Source organism: Trachypithecus francoisi, unplaced genomic scaffold, assembly GCF_009764315.1.
Source record: "Trachypithecus francoisi isolate TF-2019V2 unplaced genomic scaffold, Tfra_2.0 Lachesis_group2, whole genome shotgun sequence".
NCBI lineage: Eukaryota > Metazoa > Chordata > Mammalia > Primates > Cercopithecidae > Trachypithecus > Trachypithecus francoisi.
The window spans coordinates 73,177,912-73,205,872 of NW_022681465.1; the positions used below are offsets into that span (position 1 = coordinate 73,177,912).

The 27,961-nt window shown below is 40.9% G+C and overlaps 1 protein-coding gene and 1 pseudogene across 10 annotated transcripts in view; one reads left to right on the forward strand and one right to left on the reverse strand.

Moving 5' to 3' along the window:
- Positions 1-27,961, forward strand: part of OSMR (oncostatin M receptor) — a 101,454-nt gene that overhangs the window by 51,327 nt on the left and 22,166 nt on the right. For 8 of the 10 annotated variants that reach the window (XM_033179417.1, XM_033179416.1, XM_033179418.1 and 5 more), the window contains 2 exons: positions 18,033-18,175; positions 18,495-18,648. In XM_033179417.1, the coding sequence (XP_033035308.1) occupies positions 18,033-18,175; positions 18,495-18,648 (297 nt within the window). The remainder of the gene's footprint in view (positions 1-18,032; positions 18,176-18,494; positions 18,649-27,961) is intronic. The other 2 variants (XM_033179421.1, XM_033179420.1) reach the window with 1 other exon arrangement.
- Positions 9,861-10,959, reverse strand: LOC117065047 (annotated as a pseudogene).

Genomic DNA, 27,961 nt, shown 5'->3' on the forward strand with positions numbered 1-27,961 from the left:
ACCAGATTTACAAGTATCTTCGTATTCTCTATACCCCAGCAAAGGTGATCATCTCAAAAGCAAATTTGATCATATTACCACTGCTTCAAAATTAGTAAAGCATTTTTAAAGATATAGACAACATCACTTGATATAACCCTCATGGTCAAGCACAGGTTGGCCACCTTCTTCTTTGTCTGCCCCTTGTTTTTTCAGGTTGAGGCCAGGTGCCTTCTCTGTCTCCTCCAGGTTTGTTGCAATCTCTTGATGCAGGATCTTTATACATGTTGTTCACTTTTACTGGGATGCCCCCCTCTTCTCCTTTTACCTGCTTAATTACTATATCTCTTTAGATTTCAGCTTAATCCTCACTTCACCCTCCAACAGAGCAGGCACTGGGGACCCAGCAATGAACAAAATTGAGTGACTGCCTCTAGTGAACTCATATGCTAGTATGTGTTGAGAGGGCTGGATTGGGGGCAGGATTGAGGACTGCAAACATAGCAACGTGTTAACATGTAAAGAAGTCAGTACAATAACTTCAAGTGCAGGTAAATCCTACAAAGAAAGTAAAATTCAAGTAATAGGGTAGAGAATGCCCGGGATGTTGCTGCCATTAGGATGGTTATGGAAAGCCTCTAAGAGAGCAGTCTTAAAGGATGAGAGGGAGGCCTCCAGCCCCACCCAGCTCAGTGTTTCCCAGCATGCACTGCAGTGGCATGTTTTCCTTGTGCTGGAAAGCAGCGTTTAGTGTCCACACTGCCCTAGTCAGATGAGAGTACTACCCCACCAGTAGGCTATCTTGATGTTCTTTCTTCAGTTGCTGTGTGAGTTGGCTGTTCTTTAGTATCATTCAGTGGCTCCCTTGGCTTGCAAAGGACAGGGTTCATGGAAAGCCCACCATATTCTATGAGAATGCATTCATTATTGTGTTGCTTGGGCTGTGAAGGATGTTACTTGCTCAGTTTAAACTCTCATGGGATACTCAAAATGATGACAACTTTCTCATAAGGGCAGCTATGGTAGTCTGAGCATTCACATGAGTGACACGTATTTCACCTTTTTAGCTAGCTGTCATTCTACATAATGAAGAGAGAGGGAGATTCTCTGAAAGAGAATGTTCGGGAATAGACACTGCAATGGGAATACGTGTGCCATAGTAAATTGTGTATATTCAGGAATGTAAAGGAATACAAAGGTTTTTAAAGGAAAAAATGAGGAGGATTATATCATTGTTTTGAGATAATTATCCTTAGCTACAAGGATCAATAACACGGGCGGTATCAGTCCAAGTTTGGACAAGCAGTTGCTGGGCAGATGTCCTTGCAGACATTTTTTGTGTGTGTAAGATTATGATGGCCTTTATGCAAGATTATGATTTTTGCAGTCTTTTGTGAGAATTTTTTATTCAGATATTCATGCATGAGAACCCTTCTTCCCTTCATGGCCTTCCCTGGCTTCATTATTCAGGGTTTTAAAAAATCATGTGACTCCATTTTTATTCTGACAACTTTCACATTTCTCCCTTTGGATCAAGATCTCTCTCTGAAATCATTGCTGATCATCCTTTAACCAGGATGGACCTGTCCTGGGTTACTGATCTGGTCCCACATTGGAGGGAGTGATTGGCAACTAGGGGTCAATGTCAAAACCATTTTAGCCATATTTGAACAACAAAGGGAAGTCTGGAGGGAGTTACTCTCAAGATAAGCCTTCCTGGAGTTCATTGTTAAATTTAATTTTATCTATTCTGTAGTCTTTTGGCCATCCTCTCAAAGTGCTGGGCCAGCATTGTTCTGTTAGGAATAGTACTTCAGCAGAAATCTGACAAGGAAGAAGTACAAAATTTTAAAAGGAAAATGGAAAATAAAGTTAATAGTAATATGGTAATTCCAGTTTGCATAATAGTTTTGAGCTTTGAGCCTCACCTTAAGGGCAGACAATTGAATAAATCAGATGACATGGGACTTAGGTGAGACCTGTTGTAATTATGTGACCTATTTTATTAAAAAATTGTATGTATACAGGCCTCAACTTCCCCAGAGGAATTTATCCGTATACAACATGTAGTATTAGCAGTAGCACAGATATTTCCTAATTTCATGACTTAAGGGAGCTCTGGAGTCAGATTCTATCAAGTTATCAACAGGAACTACTGATTGTGAAATTTCAATTACACTATTATTCTGTAAAGAAAAAGATACGCATAAGAAAGGAAAAAGTAAGAGGGGCAAGAGTCTCATTATGATGGGGAATCTTGTCTCATCATCTTGGAAAAAGTTGTTCACTACATAAAGCCATCAACCTCTTGTCCTCGTTTGCAGCTTGAAGGTCACTGGGTGTGGAATCAGCAGGTTCCATGACCTGTCTGTGCAGCTTGTACATCAGGTATGAGACTTGTCCCTTGAAAGTTAAGTTGTCCAGCTTCAGTTTAAGGACTTTAGGAACAGAGCAGGTTTTGGAGAGTTATAGCCAAATATTGGAGGAAATTAAGAGAATACAGGATCTAGTCCAACCTACAGGCAGATAGCAAGAATTCAAAATCAATGCACTGGTTTATGGAAGGAGAGTTGGGTTCAAATGACATGTCTGACAAAATGGGACCTGTTCATGTGGCTATGTTATATTTGCCCTGATAGATAATTTTATGAAGGCTAGGTACCAAATTTTGGGTAAAGCAATTTCTGCAGCAGATTTTTTAAAAGCATCTTCCCTTTTTGTGTTTCAAATGAGTTTAGGGGTTAAACATTCAAATATTTGCATTTTAGCTAGGACTAGCTAAATTGTATCACAAGACCAAAATCTATAAGTGGCCTTCAATTTTAGCAATAATTAATTTTTTTGTTTGCCAGTCTCATTGGCTCAATTAGTCAACCTAAGTGGGGAAATGTTTTAGAAAAAGGTACTTACAGTCTGCGGCTCCCTTGGCTTTTTCTGGCTTATGCATGAAAGACAAAGCAAAATTTTTATGCCAGGCAGAGATAACTTATGTTATTGCTCTGAACTCAAGATTTTGACTTGTTTAATCTGAGAACCTAACTTTTTATAAACATTTATCTAGTCCTTTTCTTTTTAGATTATCAGTCTTTTAATTAGGTATTATATCACCCTAAGCGACTGCTAGCAAGGCAAACCTAATTTTACATTTCCGAAAGGATGACTGTTAGGTGTACAAGGCTAGGTTATTGGTTGCCACAGAGCTGTTGGAGTTTGAAAGCCCTCTTTTGGTTTTTCTTGACTGAAATGCCTTGAGGAAAACTTCTACTTGGTTTTTGAGATTAGTAACAGTAGAATATCCTAATTCCAGTGGAAAAGTCAATAGATTCAGAGTAAGCAGAGAGGAAGAAGGAAAAAAAAAAAAACAGATAAAGAAGTTGGGAGCCTCTATATACCAGCATTTTAAAAAATTCTATAGTTGTAGTTTCTTAATTTGGTACTGGGAAAAACAAGTCTGAGGATGCTGAATGATTCTTAAGATGACCATTGGCTGAAAAGTGTTCATGAGGAAAAGCCATGTAGCCAACGAGAATACTTGGCATGCTTGAATACTGGGGAATCCCATTCTATTTGCTATTAATCTCTCCAGACCAAATAAATCCTATAAATCCTGTCAGGGAATGTCAGGAGTTTAGACCAGTATTTTAGAAGGTGATTAGCCACCTTAGTGGATTTTAACTGGCCATTGCCTGGCCACCATTTACAATATTTTTGTTCTCAGAAGACATTGAAAAGCAAGCAAGAGAAAAAGAGCCAACTTATTTACAGATACACACAACCAAATCAAAATGAAACCAAGATCAGAGTACTTGCAGAAATTGTAACTCAGATGTGCAGAGCAAACAGAATATTAAATCAGGTTTGCAGACCAAACAGCACTCTGATTTTGTAGAAATCAGGAAGGATGCAAGGTCCTCCCAGGAAGGATGCAAGGTCCTTTCTTAAGATGGCCTTGTTTCTAGTTGAAGAGGACTGACTAGAAGCAGCTAGTGTGCGCTGCTCTCACAGAGAGGAAACAAAGTGGTCTGTAAATACTAGCTCTTCAAGTGGATTGTCTAAGATATCACATCAGGATTTACAAAGGAGGCAGCAGGCCCCATGGAGAACAGAGATGAGCAAAGCCAGGCAGTTCCTACCGGGACTGGTGTGGAGCCAGGGGAGGCTCCCTAACGTGGGGAAAGGGTGAACAGGTGAGAGTTTTTGGGGGATCCACACTTACACCATGGACCTTTGTAATCCTGGGCACACGAGAACCCACATGCCCCTGGCCCAGGCCTCTGGACTAACAGAGAGCTGCCTGGAGTCTTTAGAGAGGTACTACTCAAGCCCACATGAAGCTCCATAGGCCTTGGATCCCTGAGCAGCCTGGTGCAAGATGCTGTAACCCCAATAGAGGCCATTGTCCCGGTGCTAAGGAGTGGCCAGACTGCCCCACTGCTTCTCACTAAGGCTCGTTGGTTTGGGCTTCTAGTACAGCAGTTGCACCCCTGCCTGAACACTGGGGGTAGTGTGGGTCTGTGTTCCTCCAGGAAGCACCCAGACTGCAGATCACACGATCCCCTACCCCTGCCTCCCTTCTCCAGGCAAGGCTCATGGCTTGGGCTCCAGCACAGTAGCCACACCCCCACCTGAACACTGTGGACAGTCACGGCTCTGAGTTCCTCTGGGGCAAAACTCCCAGAGGTAGTAAACAAGGTGTGGCACCCTTGTGTGCCCCCAAAAGTGAAGTCCAGCATCGGTTGGGTGGGAGGAAGTAGGAGCATGTTGCGCACCCCAGAGCCATGTGTCTTCATTGCTTCAGCTGAGAAATGCTGCCCTCCCCAGTGAAGGACCCACAGCCTAGCTTCCCTGCCACTACCTGAACATTTCAGCTGTGGCCCAGAGCCCTTCTGAAAACCCAGTCCCCACTGGCCTGGGATATTCCCTCTGGCTAGCGGCCTGGAACTGTGGAAATACCTACCTCACTCCAACCGCTTTCCCTGGGGCCTGAGATTGGGCTGACTCAACTAGCCAATAGCGCTGCAACCAACATCCACTCACGTGGGCCCAAAGGTGGAGTCCCCCCATACAAGAAGCAGTCGTACTGCCACATCCGAGAACAGACAAGCCATAAGGCTATCTGTATTGGGTTGAGTAACGAGATTATGCTGTGAAACCACTCCCATGGAGTCACAAAACAGACATTTCCCATGGCTTTCAACCACATTGTGGACTGCAGATAGACTACAAGGTACCCCTGAACTAGGAGTCACAAGTCCTGCAACAGGGGAGTGACAGGGAAACAGCCCAAGTTCCTGCCTATCTAGGATGTGGAGTTGGTGAAGCCATTTACCCCCCATCCCCGCAGAGACCTAAGTGTGTTTACAGGAGCTTATCCTAGTCACCCTTGCCAGGGCTAGTGCCTGTGCTCACCATTGGGGTATTTGTGGGCAAGCCAGGGGGCTTCAGCTCTGCCCACATTTGTCACCCTACCTCTGTAGAACAGGAATCCCAGGGAACTGGGCACTCCGCTGTCCTGGCCTTCACCTGCAAAAACAGAACACAGTAAACATAGACAGGATACTTACCCACCTGCTTGTGTAGCAGCTGGCACTTACCAGCAAGTGCCATCTACTGGTCTGTAGTCCACGCCATGGAGCCCACAGTGAAACCTGCTGACAGAAGTATGTATGGCTATAGGGCTATAGGTGCAAAGCCAAAAGACCTTACCCTCTCCAGATGAGAAGGAAAAAGCATTCTGGCATCATGAAAATCGAAATGCTGAACAACATCAAAGGATCTCTCTGGCTCCTGAACCAAAATGGAAACTCAGAAATGACAGATAATGAATTTAAGGCATCAATTGTAAGGAAGCTCAAAGAGATCCAAGACAAAGTTGAAAATCAACATGAAGAAACTTCTAAATCAGTCCAGGAAATGAAGAAAGAGATAAACATCTCAAAAAGAAATCAATTAGAACTACTGGAACTGAAAAACTCACTTAAGGAATTTCAAAATACAATTTAAAGCTTTGTTAATAGACTGAACAAAGCAGAAGAAAGAATTTCAGAGCTTGAAGAATGTTTTTCAAACTAACCTAGTCAGACAAAAATAAAGAAAAGATAATTTTTAAAAATGAACAAAGTCTTTAAGAAATAGGACATTATGTAAAGCCACTAAACATACAAATTATTGGCATTCTTGAGAGAGTAGGAGAAAAAGTAATCAATCTGGGAAACAAATTTGAGGGAATAATAGAATAAAATCTCTGTAATCTTGCTAGAGAGGTAGACACCCAGATACAAGAAATCCAGAGAACACCTGCTAGATTCTACACAAAATGAACATCAATATGGCATATAGTCACCAGATTGTTTAAGGCCAGCACTAAAGAAAAAATCTTAAATGCAGCTAGAGGAAAAGGTCAGATCATCAGGCTAACAGTAGACACCTTTCAAGCCAGAAGAGATTGGGGGTCTGTTTTCAGCATTCTCGAAGAAAAGACATTCCAACCAACAATTTCATGTCCTCCAAATTGAGCTTCATACATGAAGGTAAAATAAAATCTTTTTGCAGATAGGCAATTGCTAAGGGAATTTGTTACCATTAGACCAACCTTACAAGAAATCTTTAAGGAAGTTCTAAATGTGGAAACAAAAGAACAATACCTGTTACCACAAAATCACACTTAAGTATCTATCCCACAGACCCTATAAAGGAAACAGAATAGAAACTACAAGTCAACCAGCTAACAACTTCACAATAGGATCAAAACCTCCTATATAAATATTAATCTGGAATGTAAACAGTCTTAACACCCCCACTTAAAAGGCACAGTGGCAAGTTGAATTAAAAAGAAAAAAACAAACACAAAAACAAAAACAAGACCCATCTGTCTGCTATGTTCAAGAGATCCATCTTACATGTAATGACATCCATAGGCTTAAAGTAAAGGGTTGGAGAAAGATCTGTCATAAAAATGGAAAACCAAAAAGAGTAAGGGTCACTATTCTTATATCAGGTAAAACAGACTTTAAACCAACAACAGTTAAACGAGACAAAAACAAAAAACAAAAACAAAAAACAAAAACAAGACCCATCTGTCTGCTATGTTCAAGAGATCCATCTTACATGTAATGACATCCATAGGCTTAAAGTAAAGGGTTGGAGAAAGATCTGTCATAAAAATGGAAAACCAAAAAGAGTAAGGGTCACTATTCTTATATCAGGTAAAACAGACTTTAAACCAACAACAGTTAAACGAGACAAAAACAAAAAACAAAAACAAAAACAACAACAACAAAAAAAACAGACACTACATAATGATAAAGGGCTCAATTCAGTAAGAAGACTGTTGACTCTAAATATATATGTACACAAATGGAAGCACCCAGATTCATAAAACAAGTACTTCCTGTTTTATGACCTACAAAGAGACTTAGATAATAACCACACAACCACACAAAAATAGTGGGGGGATTTCAACACCACACTGACAGCATTAGATCATCGAGGGATAAAACTAACGAATTCTGGACTTACATTCAACACTGTACAAATTGGGCTTAATAGACATCTACAGAGCACCCACCAACCGCAGAATATACATTCTTCTCATCTGCACACAGAACATACTCTAAGATTAGCCAGATGCTCGGCCATAAATCAAGTCTCAATAAATGCAAAAAAATCAAAACTTTTGGGTAAACAACAAAATGAAGGAAGAAATAAAAAAATTCTTGGAAATAAACAAAAACAGAGACATAACATACCAAAATCTCTGTGATGCAGCAAAAGCACTGTAAAGAATAAAGTTTATAGTGCTAAATGCCTGCATCAAGAAGTTAGAAAGATCTCAAATTAACGATCTCATATCACACCTAGAGAAACTAGAAAAACAAGAACAAACTGACCCCAAAGCTAGAGAAGAAAATTAACTAAAATTGAGCAGAACTGAAGGAAACTGAGACCCCAAAACCCATACAAAGGCTCAATGAAACCAAACACTGGTTTTTTGAAAGGATAAACAGGATTGATAGACCTAGCTAGATTGTAGTTTTGATTTGTATTTTTCTGATGATCCATGATGTTGAGCATTTTTTCATATGCCTGTTTGAAAATTGTATTTCTCCTTTTGAGAAATGTCTATTCAGGTCTTTTGACCATTTTAAAATCAAGTTATTAGGTTTTTTTCCTATAGAGTTGTTTGAGCTTCTTATGTATTCTGGTTACTTAATCCTTTATAAGATGGGTAGTTTGGAAAAAATTAATTTCCATTCTGTGGTTTGTCTCTTCACTTGGTTGATTGTTTCCTTTGTTGTGCAAAAGCTTTTTAACTTGATGAGATTCTATTTGTCCATTTTTGCTTTGGTTGCCTGTGGTTGTTGGGTATTACTCAATGGATTTTACTTGCATAAATTATTCCAGTGTCTTAGAGAGTTTCCCCGATGTTTTCTTGTAGTAGTTTCATAGTTTAAGGTTTTACATTTAAGTCTTTAACCCATTTTGATTTGATTTTTGTATGTGGCTAGAAACAGGTGTCTAGTTTGATTTTTCTGCATATGGATATCCAGTTTTCCCAGCACTATTTATTGAAGAGACTGTCCTCTCCCCAATGTATGTGTTTTGCCACTTTTGTAAAAAATGAGTTTACTATAGATGTATGGATTTATTTGGGGTTCTCTAGTTTGTTCTACTGGTCTATGTATCTGTTTTTATGCCATTACCATGCAGTTTTGGTTACTATAGCTCTATAGTATAACTTGTAGTCAGCTAATGTGATTCCTGAAGTTTAGTTCTTTTTATTTAGGATAGCTTTGGCAATTCTAGGTCTTTTGTGGTTCCGTATAAATTTTAGGATTTTTTTTTTCTATTTTTGTAAGGAATATCTTTGGTATTTTGATATGGATTGCAGTAACTATGTAGATTGCTTTGAGTAGAATGGACATTTTAACAATGTTGATTCTTCCAATCCATGAACATAGAATATGTTTCCTTTTTTGAGTCTTCTTCAATTTCTTTCATCAATATTTTGTAGTTTTCATTGTAGAGATACTTCACTGCTTTGGTTAATTCCTAGGTATTTAATTTTATTTGTAGCTATTGTAAATGGGATTACTTTCTTGATTTCTTTTTCAGATATTTTGCTGTTGGCATATAGGAATGCTACTGATATTTGTATATTGATTCTGTATCCTGCAACTTTACTGAATTTGTTTATCAGTTCTAATAGTTTATTGGTGAAGTCTTTAAGTTTTAACAAATACAAGATAATATCATCTGTAAACAAGGAAAATTTGACTTCTTCCTTTCCAATTTGGATGCCCTTCCCTCCTTTATCTTGTCTGATTGCTCTAGCAAGGACTTCTAGTACTATGTCAAATAACAGTGGGGAAAGTGGACATCTTTGTCCTGTTCCCAATCTTTGAGGATAGGATTTCAGTTTTTCCCCATTCAGTATGATACTAGCTATGGGTCTGTCATATATGACTTTTATTGTGTTGACATATGTTCCTTCTATACCCGGTTATTTTAGTGCTTTTATCATGAAAGGGATATTGAATTTCATCAAATGCTTTTTTAGCATCAATTGAAATGATCATATTTTTTTAAGTGATCATGTTTTAATTATGGGCTAAAAATGACTAATACAATAAGCTTGAATTTAGAAAATTAAGTCTAAATAAATTGCTAGGGAATTCCACAATGGGAGTCAATGAAAATTCTTCTCTACATACAATATGATCATTAACAGACTAGTTCTTATTTGGAATGATAAGGCAAAAATAGTAAAACCACACTTTTCCTCTAAAAATTTACACATTATCTTCAGTAGGGATAGCTATCGTACATGAAGAAACAAAGGTATGATCACTCTATTGCACACGCAGAAACATTAGAGAATCTGGTCTTAGAATGATCTAGTCATCTTCTTCCTTTCCATCATCTTCAGCATCTCATTTCCTCTTCTCCCCTCAAAGACCTTTTTCTTCCTCTTCTTCCCCTTCTTCAACATAGTCATCATCATCTTCTGCATCCTGAATTTCTTCTTTCATTAAGTATTAGAGGCCCACTTCCTCTCCTCCCTCTCCCAACTCTGAACCTGCTTCATCTTCATCTTCATCCTCATCTTCATCCTTCTCTTCCTCTTCCTCCTCCTCTTCCTCATATCCTTCCAGTGGACCAGCTTCATTTTCCTCTTCTTTTTCATCATCTTCATCTCCATCCTCATCATCCTCCTCTTCAGAGTCCGGTGCTTCATTATCCTCCTGATCAAATCCATCTAATATGTGATTTGCTGCAGCAGTTCAAAAATACTTTATAATCTTCCAGGTTTGTGATCTCACAGTTAAACAGGTCAAGACTTTTCCAGTTCTTAAGATTTTGCAGAGCTTCTACTGTACTGAGATCTTTTATTTTGTTTCCACTCAGATTGAGGTAGGTAAGATTTGGACATTTCTCTGCCAGGACTTCCAAGCCTCCAGAAATTATGTTGTCACTAAGCTCCCATTTTCGAAGTTTATTTAAGCTGGGAAGCTGGGCCAGTGAACTTAGTTCCACATTAGCCATACTCAGAAATTCTAGTTCTTTAAAAGTATCTTTCAGACCTTCAATTTCCCCATTGACACACAGGCAGTTATCAAAGACTAACTCTGTCACCTCCTCTGGGGCTCTGTTCCCTAACTCCAGGCTAATCTTCTTCATCTCCATGTCCTCCTCTTCCTCTTCAGCTACTACTCTCCTTCTTTTCCCTTTCCTGCCTTTCCCAATACCCCCAATCCAAAACTTTTAAGAGATTTATAAATGAATGAAAAGGAACGCAAATATAAATGCCCACTACCACTAGATAGGTGTGGGGGAGAAAGAAGAGAATAGCAAATAGAGTCCAAGAGTTGGGACTCTAACTCAGCTGCCCCCACCTCCTTGTCCACACACTAGTGCATGCACACACATGCACACATGCGTGCACATACATACACACACACATACACACACCCCGCCGCAGTTTCTTCCCCTTCAATGGCTGCTCAGAGATGGATCATATGGTTTTTGTCCTTCATTCTGTTGATATGATGTAACACATTTATTGATTTGCATATGTTTGCATCCCTGGGATACATCCTACTTGGTCATGATGAGTGATCTTTTTGGCATGTTGTTGAATTTGGTTTGGGAGTATTTTGTTGAGGATTTTTGTATCAATATTCATCAGTGATATTGGCCTGTAGTTTTCATCTTTTTATCTGTCTCTGGTTTTGGTATCAGGGTAATACTGGACTAGTAGAATGACTTTGGACATATTCCCTCCTCCTCTGTTTTTCAGAGTAGTTTGAGTAGAATTGGTATTAGTTCTTCTTTAAATGTTTGGTAGAGTTTAGCAGTAAAGCCACTGGGTCCCAGAGACTTTTTATTACAAGTTCACATTTGTTACTTGTTATTGAATCTGTTCAGGTTTTGGATTTCTTCACGGTTCAATATTGTTAGATTTATGTGTCTAGGAATTTTTCTGTTTCTTCTAGATTTTCCAATTTATTGCCATATAGTTGCTCATAGTAGCCTCTAATGATCCTTTGAATTTCTGCAATATCAGTTGTGATATCTCTCTTCTTATCTCTGATTTTATTTATTTGGGTCTTCTCTCTTTTTTTTTTTCTTGGTCTGGCTAATTTGTCAATTTTGTTTATCTTTTCAAAGAAACCACTTTTGTTGGTCTTTTGTTTTGTTTTCTTCATTTCAATCTCATTTATTTCATCTCTGATCTTTATGATTTATTCTAACTTTAGGTTTGGTTTGCTCTTGCTTTTCTAGTTCTGTATTAGGTTGTGTATTTGAAGTTTTTCTTCTGTTTTGATGTGGGCACTTATAGCTATAAACTTCCTTCTTGGTACTGTTTTTGCTGCATCCTATGGGTTTTGGTGCATTGTGTTTCTATTATCATTTGTTTCAAGAATGTTTTCAGTTTCCCTCTTAATTTCTTGATTTGGGAGCGTATTGTTTAATTTCTATGTAGTTTATAGTTTCCAAAATTCCTCTTGTTACTGATTTCTAGTTTTATTCCATTATGATCAGAGAAGATGCCTGCTATTATTTCAATTTTTAAAACTGTTTGAGACTTGTTTTATGACCTAACATATAATCTGTCCTTGAGAGTGATCAATGTGCTGAGGAGAAGAATGTGTATTCTCTCGCCGTTGTACAAAATATTTCTGTAAATATCTATTAGGCCCATTTGTTCTATAGTGAAGATTAAATCAGATATTTCTTTGTTGATTTTCTGTCTGGAAGATCAGTCTAATGCTGAAAATGGGGTGTTAAAGTCTGCAGCTGTTGTATTAGGGTCTATCATTCTCTATAGCTCTGATAGTTCTCTGTATATCTGGCTGCTCCAGTGTTGGTTGTGTATATATTTCTAATTGTCATATCCTCTTGCTGAATTGACCCCTTTATCATTACATAATGACCTACTTTGTGTCTCTTTATAGGTTTTGTCTTGAAATCTATTTTGTCTGGCATAAGTAAAGCTACTCCTGTTTCTTTTTGGTTTCCATTGTCATGGAATATATTTTTCTATCCCTTTATCTTCAGTCTCTATGTGCCTTTATAGGTTAAGTGTGTTTCTCATAGGGTCTTCTGTTTTTAAATCCATTCAGCCACTCTCTGTCTTTTGATTGGAAAGTTTAGTCCATTTACATTCAATATTATTGATAAATAAGGTCTTACTCTGGCCATTTTTTTATTTGTTTTCTGGTTGTTTTCTGTTCTTCTCTTTCTTCTTTCCTTTCTTCATGTCTTTTTCTAGTGCAGGTGATTTTCCCTGGTGGTATGATTTAATTTTCTGCTTTTTCCTTGTTGCATATTCATTATACATATATTTTTTTTTAATTTGAGGTTACCATGAGGCTTGCAAATACTACATTATAACTCATTATTTTAAGCTGATAACATAATACTGCTTACACTAAACAAACAGGCAAAAAGAAAAGTAATAAAAACTATACCCTTTAACTTTGTCTCTCTACTTTTTAACTTTTTCTTGTTTCTATTTATATAATTTTTTTTTTTTTTTGGAGACTGAGTCTCACTCACTGTCACCCAGGCTGGAGTGCAGTGGTATGATTTCGACTCACTGCAACCTCTGTCTCCCAGGTTCAAGCAATTCTCTGCCTCAGCCTCCCGGATAGCTGGAATTGCAGGCACCTGCCACCATGGCTGGTTAATTTTTGTATTTCTAGTAGACACGGGCTTTCACCATGTTGGCCAGGCTGGTCTTGAACTCCCAACCTCATGATCCACCCCCTTGGCCTCCCAAAGTGCTGGGATTATAGGCGTGAGCCACCGCGCCTGGCCTAAGGCCCAAGGACTCTTTAGTCAGCTTGTGGTGAATGCTGCCAGGTCTGGGATTCACCTTTTAGGGCAGTGGGCTCCTCTGTGTACCAGGTCAGATCCAGAAATGCCAGCCAAGAGCCAAGGCCTGGAATCAGAGACCCCAAGAGCCCACTTGGTGCTCTACTCCCCTGTCTCCAATTGGTACCTAAGGTACAAGACAAAATCCCTTTTACTTTTCTTAGGCAGAGGGTGTCTCTCACTGTAGGCACGATAGTGGGTCTCATCTGAAGCCAGCAAGTCTCAGAGTTTCACCCAAGGCCCATGGTGTACCACCTGGGTATTGCTCCTGGTTATTCAGCGCCCAAAGGCAAGGGCTCTTTAGTCAGCAGATTATGGGTCCTGCTTGGGTGGGGTACTTCCCTTCAAGGCAACAAGTTCTCTTCTGGCCCAGGGTGTGTCTTTAGAAATGTCATCTGAGAGATAGGGCCTGGAATGGGGGCCTCATGACTCTGACTGGTACCCTGTCCTACTTTGGATGAGCTGGTATCCAAGATGCAAGACAAAGTCCTCTTTACTCCTCCCTCTCCTCTCCTCATGTGGAAGGAAAGGGTTTCTTTTGGAGCCACGAACTGTGCTGCCTGGGGTTGGAGCAGGGGTGGCACAAACACTCCCTTAAGCCTTCCCAGCTAGTGTCTCAGTAGGTCATCTTTCCCTGAAGTCTGCTTGCTCTAAGCCTGGCTCAACACTATGATTCACCTAAGAGTTGCAGTCCTTGTTGCCTAGACTGGCTTTCTAGTTTATTTAGGGCCTCAGAGCACTTTAGCCTACAGTGGTGAGCCTTGACAGAACCACTGGGTTCTGACTGCTGGGATGGGTGATTCCTGTCTGGCTAGGGCTTATCTGAATGCTCCCTCTGTAGGCGGACATCAGCTGAGTTCAACCCAGTTTTACTTGCTTTGCCAGTGACTGGGCAGCACTGAATTCCATGCAAAGTCTCTAAATCACTGAGCTCTCCCTGTCCTAAGTGCACAGAGGTTTTGTCCATGACACAGGGCTGCTGCCAGGGAATAGGGGAGGGGTGGCATCAGTGATTGAAGAATATCTTTCTTCACCTTTTCAGTGCCTCTTTCAGTGATACGACGTTGAAGCCAGGTACTGTGAGTGCCTACTTGATTTTTCAGTCTTATGAAGGTGCTTTTCTCATATAATTGTTAAATCTGGTGATCCCGCAGGTGGGACGATCGATGGAGCCTTTTCTTTAGCCATCTTAGTCTTGCTTCTGAGATACCAGTATGCCAATCTAAGTAACACAGAGGGAGACTCTAAAAGAAAGTGATATTTATTCAGGAATAGACATTGCAATGGGAATACATGTGCCATAGAAGACTATGTGTATATTCAGGAAGGTAAACAGAGACAAAGGTTTTTAAAGAAAAAAATGAGAAGGATTACATAATGTTTTCAGATAATTATTTTTGACTACAAGGATCAATAACAAGGGTGGTGTCAGTGTAAGGTTGGATAATCCTGTTGCTGGGCAGATACCCTTGTAGAAGTATTTTTTTGTGTAAGGTTGTGTTGACCTTTGTGCATGGTTGTGGCTTTTACAGGTTGTTTCGGGATAGTTTTGTTTTCAGGTATTGGTGTAAGAGAGCCCATCCTGTGTGACCTTACCTGGCTTCATTTTTCAGGATTTTGTTTTTTAACATAAATGACCCCATTTTGATTCTGACAACTTTTATGTTGCAAGCTCTTGCCATAAGTCTTGTCCCACACAGGGGATTCCTTAATCAGTCCAGTCACTCAGTTGTTTTTCTTCTGACAACATGGCTAGGCTATTGGCAATGGCCCATGAGTCTGTGAAAATACAGCAAGATATGGTGAGAAAGGTGGCTGGCATGGCCATTGCCACTGCAAGTAATTTGGCCTATTGGATAGAATGTCCATGTCCAGTCTCTGTCAAAAGTTGGCTATCTATTGGCCAGATGGTGGTGGCAGCCCAATGAAATCCATCTGCTTTTAGTTTGGCAGAACTGTTAGTAAACCATGCCAGACCATTGGTAGGCATATTTTTTAATCCATAGGAGGAGCCAAAACATCCTCAACAGGTTACTTGGTCAGTTTTCGTTAGCTAGCCCTTTGTTCGTGGAACCTACTGGTCCCATGGGGCCTGGGTGGACATGATGTTAAATGTGCCAGTTTCATTTCATAATTGAGCTCTGTTGAGCCTGTCTAATTTGATTGATGGAGTTTGCATGAACCCAAGTAAGAATGGGCATTTTATGTTGTAGTGTCATGTACGTGGTGCTCTGGCCATAAGATGCTCAGTGTCCAGAGACTGGTGCCTAGTAGCAAGCAAGGAGTTGCTGTTTAAAAGGGGTGTATCTGGGGGCTGCTTCAAGCAACTTTTGTATCCAAAATGTGAGAGGCTGGTACATCCCGGTGGTGGTTTTTTCTTTCCAGAGACTCCAGTCAACATGCATGGAGGTTTTGGACATCTGTAATTTTATTGAGCTAACAGGGATTAAGGGTTCTAAAAGCAGTGCCTGGACCACAACTTGCTGAAGGGCTTCCAAGGCCTGTTGTTGCAAAGGACTTCATTTAAAATTGATGGGTTTGCTGGTCACCTTGACTAAGGAGAGCAAAAGGACACTCAGGTTGGGTATATGTGGTCTCCAGTACTCAAAGAGACCTACCAGCTGCTGGGTCTCGTTTTTATTAGAGGATGCCACAAGGGGCAGCACTTTTGTTTGGCTATATCAGGGATTCTTCTTTGGTGTTCAGCTTAAGTGGCCTTGGCATTTAGCCTGTGATAGTCCATGGTTAGTCTCCATGCCCTGGGGAGCCTTTTGTGACCAGCCAAACTGGGCTGTTACATTGTGAGAGGGTGGTTTATAACATGTATAACATATAATCCAGTTGCTGGACAGATGTCCTTGTAGAAGTACTTTTTGTGTGTAAGGTTGTGTTGACTTTTGTGCATGGTTGTGGCTTGTGCAGGTGAACTCGATTAACAAGTACTGTCCTATTCTCCACTCAGTATGTATAATAGTACTACTTTTGTTGAATAAGCCATTGGAACTTGGGGAGCTTAGGTGGCAGGCAGAAGTGGATATGCCCCACTGTTATGGCTCAAATTCTTAGCTGTGTTGGGGGAACATACCCCTTCAGATGGAGGTGGCTTTCTGTGCCCCAAGCAGCCAAAATGCCAATGCCTGTGATGCACTGAGTGGTAGGAACCATAGTTACTGGCCCCTGAAGTGGCCCAACGGGCCCTGCCCACAACCAGATAAGCATCTTGGGGGTCACTATGTTTCTCCGAAAACCTCCAAATGTCGCCAGTTTAATTTTTCACCTAAAAGAATAAGGAAATACTGTCATGTGGGCTCCAGGGTCCAAGAACCCCAGAAAAGTCTGAATTTTCTTCTTTTTCTGTTTTCTCTTAACAAAAGTATTAGGCCAGTGGCCTTCGATAGGCACCTGGAGACTTTGGCTGCAACCCCAACTGCACCATTTGGGTCCACAGTGTCCCTTTATCCAACAAACACACCAACCAGGCTGCTTGAGAGCTTACTGCTTATGTCTATGTGTGTCCTTTGGATCTTGAGTCTCCTTCTCTGTGAAAGCCTGCACTGTGCATGCTGGTTCCCTCTCAGATGTCTCAAGGACCATCAGAGGACCTCTTTTTGATTCCCTCTCAGATGCCTTCAGATGCATCTACGTACCCAGGAAGGAGCAATCACATATGTGCACTAAGCTCCCCTGTTTCCGTGCTTCTTTCCTCTGCCACAATCCATGCAGCCACCTCACCCACATTCTCGGGGTATATATGTGGCCTATGTCTCTCTTATCACTGCTTCTTCCTCATAAAACATCTAGCTGGTCTGAGGTCTCTGCCGTGGGCTAGGTATGAGATAGGGTATTGCCCCTTCTACTTCACCAATGAGCCATTGTTCTGTCAAATTGAATCCTGCTTGCTGTGCCAGTTTTGTGAAGCAGGTGCTCTCTGTACACTGGTTATCAACTGTCTGAATCCAGTTTGACAGAATACACTCATACACAACAAGTTACATGAAATGGACTTACTACCATCAGACGGGCAGCAAGGGACAACACAAGCCTGGGATGTATTGCTGCTGGTCCACAAGGTTGCGGAGAGCTGCCCAGGGCAAACAGAATGTTATCTCTGAGTTCTTCACTTGTACCATAGCTGAGAGACCTCAGAAGCATCCATCCTGGATTTTATATCCTGACAACACATGACTCGCTGCACTAAAGTGTTAAAGGACATCCTGTTTCTAGGGAGGACTGGAACAGAGCCTGGGCTGTTCTAGCCAGTCCCGCTGTCATCTAAAGATGTTGCATTCCTAGCACATTCTACATATTTTGGATTATATCCTTGACATTGTTAATGTTATTTTGGTTAGACTCTGAGTTCTGTTATAATTCTCCCCTGTGGGCCACCTTCTCCAAGTTTTGACTCCCCTTCCCAATTTGCCCACGTGTGTTCAATTTTAAGAGTCCTCAGGTAGTTTATTTCTGTATTTTGTTCAATGTGTGTAGTAGAATCTTTGAGAGAGAAAGGCTGTTGGTTCATTCTAGCTTGTCTGTAAGTTCTTGTTTGTCATGTTCTCAAAAGTGAACCAAAAAATACTTGTTGAACAAATGAAGAAATAAACTATTACCAATGTCTTTTTGGATCTATGCTTGAATTTTTTCTTTGTTTCTTTTTCTTTTTCTTTTTTTGACAGTTTATTTAATGAATCCTTTTAGTGTCAACTTTGAAAATGTAAATGCCACAAACGCCATCATGACCTGGAAGGTGCACTCCATGAGGAATAATTTCACATATTTGTGTCAGATTGAACTCCATGATGAAGGAAAAATGATGCAAGTAAGAACCCTGCTTAATTTTCAAATTCCTTTTTGTCCTGAACAGAGACACTGATGAATAAAATCACTTTAAACTCTTATTTCTGTGTAGGTTCAAATGGTGTGGGTCATCTGTTTGAAAAGGTCCATGAAATTAATCATAGACTTTCATGGTTAGGAAATGGGCCTTGGAGATTTTTTTTCCCCCCAAAGAAGAACCGATCCTGACCTCCAGGTCAGGATTTGCTGTGTCCTGGTTCGCCTTTGTAATTGGGATATACTCACCGATGCTTCTGTCTTGTTCTTTTCTCCTTTTTCCTTTCTTCTCTTTTTTGATCAAGCAGTACGATGTTTCTATCAAGGTGAACGGTGAGTACTTCTTAAGTGAACTGGAACCTGCCACAGAGTATATGGTCCGAGTACGCTGTGCTGATGCCAGCCACTTCTGGAAATGGAGTGAATGGAGTGGTCAGAACTTCACCACACTTGAAGCTGGTATGTTCAGGCCCCTGGCATTTAACCCAAAGAAGCAGGTCTTAGGAGTTAGGCTGGTTTCCCTGAGAGATTTTGGTTATACCAAAAACTAAGAGAAAAGTATTTAAATATAGGTGGAGTAGCATTTAAAAAATTAGATTAGATGCCTAATGAGAAGTGAGTGGGAAGCCATCCACCTCAGACAGTTGACAATAGTATTGTTTATACTGCCTATCTTCTCTCTTATCTTTCATTTTTCCAAAATGGTTTCTAAACCTTCACAGTAGATCTGGAGCTATATAAATTAATATACACCTTTAATTCAGGACTGGAAACAAATGGAAGTGTTAATGACAAGGAAAGCGTTGGTCTCATCCTAAACAACTTCAGGCCACATTTGAAATTTAATGACATTTGGAACCTTAATGCTTATTTGCGAGTCATTTGTCCCGATGATGGCACACCGTGTGCCCTCTCCAGCATGCTCTGTGGCAGGGTTTCCTCAGTATTGATTGCAAAATTTTTCTGCTAAATAACTATGTCTCAGAACTCAAATGGGCCTCAGGAGATTCAGTGGCCCAATCCTGCTTCCATCTCCCACCAACTCAATGTCATAAAAGATAACTGTTGCCCATTTTACAGATGAGGCGACTTGTACCCATAACTGAAGAGATTTGCCCCAATTGCAGAGTTACTGAACAGTACAGACATCATAATAATCATAGGAGTTGGCTGGGTGTGGTGTCTCACACTTGTAATCCCAGCACTTTGGGAGGCCGAGGAGGGCAGATCACGTACGTAGTCAGGTGTTCAAGACCAGCCTGACCAACATGGTGAAACCCCATCTCTACTAAAAATACAAAAATTAGCGAGTCATGGTGGCACGCACCTCTAATTCCAGCTACTCAGGAGGCTGAGGCAGGAGATCGCTTGAACCTGGGAGGCAGAGGTTGCAGTGAGCCGAGATTTTGCCACTGCACTACAGCCTGGGCGATAGAGTGAGACTCCATCTCAAAAAAAAAAAAAAAATCACAGGAGTTAACATTTACTGTGAGCCATACATAGCTCGAAGGGCCCTCTGTGCTCCTCTCTTTTCATCCTGACGACATGCAGTAGGTGCTTTTATTATCCTCATTTTGTGCCGGAGGATATCAGTGCATAGAAAGATTAAGTAATTTAACTGGCCCAGCCAAGCACTGACTGAGCTGCGACTCATGTCCGGGCAGCCTGACACCAGAGCTCCACCCTTACCCAGAACTCAGTTCTGTGTGCTCTCTCTTGGTGTTATTACAACCTCCAGATCTTGTTGATTCAAGTCCTGGCTATTTTACTGCCAAAGGAGGATTATACATATGTGTTTTATTATTATTATTATTTGTATATGGCAGCTGGCAGAACTTTTTCTGTTTCATTCTGGGAGGACCATTTTAAAGCAGTAACTCTAATTTGGGGGTGGTGGGCGCAACTAATCAGAATCCACACATGAGGATGGTCGTTAGTCAAGTTCTGCAGGCCTCCCCACTTCCCTGGTGGTGCCTGCCCATCCTCAAGCCCATTGAGACTCCAGTAGTTTTCCCTAGGGGTACAGGGTCCTCAATAATCTTTGTTCTGGAAGGCCCTGTTCCTGAGAGGAATGTTGCATTTTCCTCAGTGTGTTTTAGAAAAGAATTTTTATTATTTTGCTTTATGTTTTCTGTTTGGTTTTTTTTTTTGAATATTTATTCCAACACAACTAAAATTATGTAAAAAGGGAAGATGGCACAAGAATAGAGTTTCTTTTAGATTATAGTAATAATCCAGCATCTTGAAAACACTTAACTTTGCTTTTGATGATGACAAGAAAATGATAGGAATCTACTGAAGGTGAACGTATAGGAATTTTTTATTATTTCTGATCGCGCTTTGCTTAATGCTGGAAAACTCACATGTTTATATGTATTATAATCATGCTTAAGTATAATAGTGAGCAGACATTGAGTTAAATGATACGATAGTACAAACGATATTGTTTATAAAATATAGTGCTATTAACTGTATTGTAGCACTTTTTTGTTATAAATAGTAATTTACAAGCCAGCTGAAGATTTTGCATTGAGCTTAGATATTGTCCCTGAGTATTTCAGTAAAGTCTTAAATTTAATATTGGCTTCTCCAGTGGCTTTAAATTTAATATTGGCTTCTCCAATAGCTAATTGAAATCTGCTTTAATAAATTTAAAAACATACGGTCACCTTTAACTTAAGCATAAAGTGTTGAGTCAGCAACTAAAATAAAAAACTTGAATGTCAGTTATTAGGCAAAAAAGACTAAATTTTTATAAGATGGAGAGATACATTTTTATGTTATGTTCCAAAACAGTTCTTCTTTCAAAGACATGTTCTGAATCAGATCAAAAGTTACTTGTCCTCTCACAAACCAAAAACTAAAAAAAATAGAAAATTTATTTTTTAATATTGGAAACATCTTAATTTTGTTAAATTTTGTTAATTTCATGACAGTTGCTATTTAACACTTTCACACTTAGCAGCCAAATTTTTTTAAACCATTTTAGTATGCAGCAATCATATTTAAGAAATAGAAGTTGGAGGTCCTAGCCAGAGGAATCAGGCAAGAGAAACACATCCCAAAAGGTAAAGAAGTCAAACTCTTTCTCTTTGCTGACGGTATGATTCCATATCTAGAAAACCCTACATTAAGAGTGGACACAGGGAGAACGCAGATGCTCGGCTGAAGGGTCAGGAAGCTGCACACCCTGCACAGGGCTACAAAGCACCCACGCTTGTTCTTGACCCCCCAGGAACTCCTGGGGAAGTGGTCAAACAGGCAGCCTGCCCCTGCCATGGACCTTTGGAATCCAGGCAGCAGGAAAACCCACAACCCTCATAGACAACTGGGCTGGCACGAAGAGCTTCTTAGAGAGGTAGTAGGAATAGAGGTACATCCTGGGCAGAGCCCAGAGGGTTTGGTGCAGAAATGTCTGCAGTCGAGCATGGCCAGGGACACAAATCCCCTAAGCCTTGCCGTGCTCCTCTAGTAGACTTTGGCCATAAGGGTGACCATGAGACCTAGACAGAGGAGAAGGGTCTTACCCATGAGATGGGACCAGTCCAATCTGAGTGGTCCCCTGTCTGCTGGCCTCTCCTGAGGCTCCATCCTGGCCATGCTAGCTGGAGTTTCAGCCTCAGATGCCCAACCAGGGTGCTTCCTCGGGGACCATATCATAGCTGCTTTGCTGGCTGATGGCACTTGACCACTGGAGAGCTCCAGCAGAGCAACCCCTACTGACATGCATCAGCCCACCTGCAGCCTCCCCTGACCACAGCCTCCCCCGCACCACCTTGCCAGCATGCACTTGTCCATGGCCACCCCACCACCACTTTGCCAGTGCACACGTGTGGGTGGACCTTGCCTCTTCTCCTCCAGTGGCTCGTGTGTGCACATATCCCACTGCTGCTGCTGCTGGCATAAGTGCAACGTGTGGTCCTGCCTCCCCCTGGTGCTGCCATTTCTGGTGTGAAAGAGTGCATGGACACCAGCAACCCCACCCCCACTCCTGCTGACACTGCCACCAGTGTGAATGTGTGCATGGCCCCACGTCCCCCCCCAACAGCATCACTGGCACAAATGCATGCACAGACACCAGCAACTCTGCCCCCACCTCTGTGCTGCCACTGTGGCTGCTGCAAACCAACACACAACCACAGCCCTGCCTTCCCAGTGCCAGCACAACTGTCGGTGTGAATGCATGCATGGATGCTGGCAACTCTACCCACCCCTACACTACCACTGCTGCCTGTGCAGACTCATGCACAAAGACTGGTAGCCTCCTGCCCCCATGACTGCCATCATCATCAGTGTGAACACTGTCACTGGCACTTCTGTCCCTGCCTGCATCCCACCACCAGGGCAACTGCATGCAGGAACCCTGCAGCCCTACTCCCAGAGGTACCCTACCCCAGCTGATGCATGTACAACCCACTGCACTGCCCTGGCTGCTGGCACATGTGAATGAGCATGGATCCTGCTGCCACTACCATGATGAAGTGCTTTGGCCTGCACCACTCATCGGAGTTTTGTGGCCAGCAGACTGAGAATACTTCAGTCCCTCCAGTGCAGCAGGTTCCTAGCCTTGAGGGGTGAGAGAACAAAGGTGGGGGCCTGATGCCAGTCCTGCAGAGTTAGAGCATGCAGACCAGGAGTGCTAAGCTGAGCCTTGACCCCTTAAAATCTTCCAGATGGGAACCCAGTCAACTGAACCCACCTTGTACCAAAATCAGATGTCCCCCAAGGACATCAGAGAACATAAAACATAAAACAAAACAAAAACCCATCCAAAGGACAGCAACTTCAAAGATTAAAGGAACATCAACCCACACAGATGACAAATAAACAATGCAAGAACTCTGGCATCTCAAAAAGCCAGAGTATCTTCTTACCTCCAAAGACCACACTAGCATCCTAGCAATGATTCTTAACCTGTTCAAAATGACAGAACTAGAATTCAGAATATGCATAGAAACAAAGATCATCAACATCCAAGAGAAAGTCAAAACTCGATCCAAGGAATCTAAGGAATACAACAAAATGATACAGGAGATAAAAGACAAAATGGCCATTTAAAGAAATAATCAAACTGATCTGATAGAGTTGAATCATTGATTTTAAGAATTTCATAATACAAATGCAAGCTGAGGAAAGAGTCTCAGCTCAAAGACCAGTTCTTCAATAAAATTCAGTTCAGACAAAAATAAAGAAAAAACAACAAAGAAAAATTATTATGTAAAAAGAACAAATCAACCAGTCATTGGTGTTCTTGAAAGAGAGGGAGAGAAGGCAAGCAACTTGGAAAACATACTTGAGGATATTATTCACAAAAATTTCCCCAGCCTCATTGGGGAGGACAACATTCAAATTCAGGAAATGCAGAGAACCCCTGTGAGATACTAGACGAGGTGACCATCCCAAAGACACCGTATCTCCAAGACATAGTCATCAGATTCTTCAAGGTTGAAATGAAAGAAAAAATGTTAAAGGCAGCTAGGGAGACAGGGCAGGTCACCCACAAGGGGAACCCCATCAGGCTAACAGTGGACCTTTCATCAGAAATGCTATAAGCCACAAGAGACTGGGAGCCTATATTGAGCATTCTTAAAAGAAATTCCAACCAAGAATTTCATATCTAGCCAAACTAAGCTTCATAAGTGAATGAAAAATAAGATCCTTTTCAGACAAGCAAATGCTAAGGGAATTCACTGCCATCAGAGCTGCCTTAGAAGAGATCCTTAAGGAAGTGCTAAATATGAAAAAGAGGCCGGGCGCGGTGGCTCAAGCCTGTAATCCCAGCACTTTGGGAGGCCGAGACGGGCGGATCACGAGGTCAGGAGATCGAGACCATCCTGGCTAACACGGTGAAACCCCGTCTCTACTAAAAAAAAATACAAAAAAACTAGCCGGGCGTGGTGGCGGGCGCCTGTAGTCCCAGCTACTCCGGAGGCTGAGGCAGGAGAATGGCGTAAACCCGGGAGGCGGAGCTTGCAGTGAGCTGAGATCCGGCCACTGCACTCCAGCCCGGGAGACAGAGCGAGACTCCGTCTCAAAAAAAAAAAAAAAAAAAAAAAAGAAAAAGGAAGTTCATTACCAGCCACCACAAAAACAGACTTAAGTAATAGACCATTGACAGTATAAAGCAACCACACAATCGAATCCGCATAATAACCAGCTAACAAGACAATGACAGGATCAAATTCACACATACCAGTATTAAACTTGAATGTACACAGGTTGCATGCCCCAATTAAAAGGCACAGAGTGGCATGTTGGAGAAAGAAGCAAGATCCAACTGTATGCTGTCTACAGGAGATGTATATCACATGCAGTGACACCAATAGGCTAAAAAGTAAAGGGATGCAGAAAAATGTACCAACCAAACAAAACAGAAAAAAGCAAGGGTTGCTATTACAGTTTCTATCCAAATATATCAATAATGATCAGAAAAGACAAAGAAGGGCGTTACATAATGGTAAAGAGTTCAATTCAACAAGAAGACTTAACTGTCCTAAATATATATGCACCTAACACAGGAGCACCCAGATTCATAAAGTAAGTTCTTAGAGACCTACAAAGAGACTTAGGTAACCACATAATAATAGTGGGAGACTTCAGCATTTTGCTGACAGTATTACATGGATTATCAAGGCAGAAAACTAACAAAGATATTAAGGACCTCAACTTGACACTTCACCAAATAGGCTTACAGAACTCTGCACCCCAAAACAAATATACATTATTCTCATCTACACATGGCATATACTCTAAAACTGAACACACAATTAGACATAAAAACCTGAAATAATACCAAACACACTCTCAGGCAACAGCAGAATAAAAACAGAAACAAGTACTAGAAAATCACTCAAAACCACCCGATTACATGGAAATTAAACAACCTGCTCCTGAATGACTTTTGGGTAAACAATGAAATTAAGGCAGAAATTAAGAAATTCTTTGAAACTAATGAGAAGAAAGATAACAATATACCAGGATCTCTGAGACACAGCAAAGCCATGTTAAGAGTAAAGTTTCAGCTGGGTGCAGTGGCTCATGCCTGTAATCCCAGCACTTTGGGAGGCCAAGACGGGCAGATCACAAGGTCAGGAGTTTGAGACCAGCTTGGCCAGTATGGTGAAACCCCATCTCTACTGAAAACTACAAAAATTAGCCAGATGTGGTGGCACGTGCCTGTAGTCCCAGCTACTTGGGAGGCTGAGGCAGGAGAATTGCTGGAACCCGGGAGGTGGAGGTTGCAGTAAGCCAAGATTGCATCACTGCACTCCAGCCTGGGCAACAAAGATCTCAAATTAACAATCCAGCATCACACCTTGAAGAACTAGAGAAACGAGCAAACCAACACCAAATCTATCAGAAGACAAGAAATAACCAAAATTAGAGCTGAGCTGAAGGAAATTGAGATGCAAAAAAACTATACAAAAGATCAATGATCCAGGAGTTATTTAAAAGGATAGGTTTCATAGATCACGACCTACACTAATAAAGAATAAAGAGAGAAGATCCAAATAAACACAATCAGAAATATCAAAGAGGACATTACCACTTGACCCCATAGAAATACAAAAACTCTCAGAGATTACTATGAACACGTTTTTGGACACAAACTAGAAAACATACAGCCTGGAAACATACAGCCTCTCAAGATTGAACCACGAAGAAACTGAATCCCTGGACGGACCAATAATGAGATCTGAAATTGAATCAGTAACAAAAAGCCTAGGAACCAGAAAAAGCCCAGGACCACATGCATTCATAGCCGAAATCTACCAGAGGTATAAAGAGCTGGTACCATTCCTACAGAAACTATTCCAAAAAAATCTGAGGAGGGGGGAATCCTCCCTAACTCATTCCATGAGGCCAGCATCATTCTGACACCAAAACCTGGTAAAGACACAACAAAAAGAGAAAACTTCAGGTCAATATCCTTGATGAACACAGATGCAAAAATCCTCAACAAAATACTAGCAATCCAGATCCAGCAGCACATCAAAAAGCTAATCCACCTCAATCAAGTAGGCTTTATCCCTGGGATTCAGGGTTGTGTCAGCATACACAAATCACTAAATGTGATTCATCACATAAACCGAACTAAAAACAAAAGCCTCACAATCATCTCAATATATGCAGAAAAAGATTTTGATAAAATTCAACATCCATTCATGTTAAAAACTCCAACAAACTAGGTGTTGAAGGAACATACCTCAAAATAAGAACTATCTATGACAAATCCACAGCCAACATCATACTAAATGGACAGAAGCTGGAAGCATTCCCCTTGAGAACTGGAGTAAGACAAGGATGCCCGCTTTCACCACTCCTATTTAATATAGTACTGGAAGTCTTAGCCAGAGCAATCAGGCAAGAGAAAGAAATAAAAGGCATCCAAATAGAAGAAGAGAAAGTCAGAAGTCAAAATATCTCTGTTTGCAGGTGATATGATTGTATATCTAGAAAACTCCCTAGTCTCTGCATAAAAGCTCCTAGATCTGATTGAAAAAAAAAAAACTTCAGCAAAGTTTCAGGATACAAGATCAATGTATAAAAATCAGTAGTATTTCTATACACCAATAAGATTCAAGCTGAGACCCAAGTCAAGAATGCAATCCCACTTTCAATACTCACATACACAATAACACCTAGTAATACATTTAACCAAGGAGGTGAAGGATCTTTACAAGGAGAACTAGAAAACACTGCTGAAAGAAATCATAGATGACACAAAGAAATAGAAAAATATTCCATGCTCACGGATTGGAAGAATCAATATCATTAAAATGACCAGACTCCCCAAAGAAATCTACTGATTCAATGCTATTTCTATGAACTATCAATGTTATTTTTCACAGAAATAGAAAAAACTATTCAAAAAATTGATATGAAAACAAAAAAGAGCCTGTATAGCCAAAGCATTTCTAAGCAAAAAGGACAAAGCAGTAGGCAACACATTACCCAACTTCAAACTATACTACAAGATTACAGTAACCAAAACATCATGGTACCGGTACAAAAACAGTCACATAAACCAGTCAAGCAGAATAGAGAACCCAGAAACAAAACTACACACCTACAGCCATCTGATCTACAAAGTCAACAAAAATAAGCAACGGGGAAAGGAGTCCTAATTCAATAGAGGATGCTGGGATAGCTGGCTAGCTATATGTAGAAGAATGAAACTAGACCTCTGCCTTTCACCATGTACAAAAAATTAACTTGAGATGAATGCAGATTTAAATGTCAGACCTCAAACTATAGGAATCCTAGAAGAAAACCTAGGAAACACTATTCTGGATATTGGCCTTGGGAAATAATTTATGACTAAGTCTTCAAAAGAAATTGCAACAAAAACAAAAATTGACACGCGGAACTTAATTAAACTGAAGAGCTACTGAACCACAAAAGAAACTATCAAGAGAGTAAGCAATAACCTACAGAATGTGAGAAATTATTTGTAAACTATGCATCTAACAAACATCTAATATCTAGAATCTATAAGGAACTTAATTCAACAAGCAAAAAGCAAACAACCCCATTAAAAAGAGGGCATAAGGGCTGGATGCGGTCCCCAGCACTTCAGGAGACTGAGGTGGGTGGATCATGAGGTCAGGAGGTCGAGACCATCCTGGCTAACACGGAGAAACCCCGTCTCTACAAAAAATTAGCCGGGCGTGGTGGCAGGCGCCTGTAGTCCCAGCTACTAGGGAGGTTGAGGCAGGAAAATGGCGTGAACCTGGGAGGTGGTGCTTGCAGTGAGCAGAGATCATGCCAC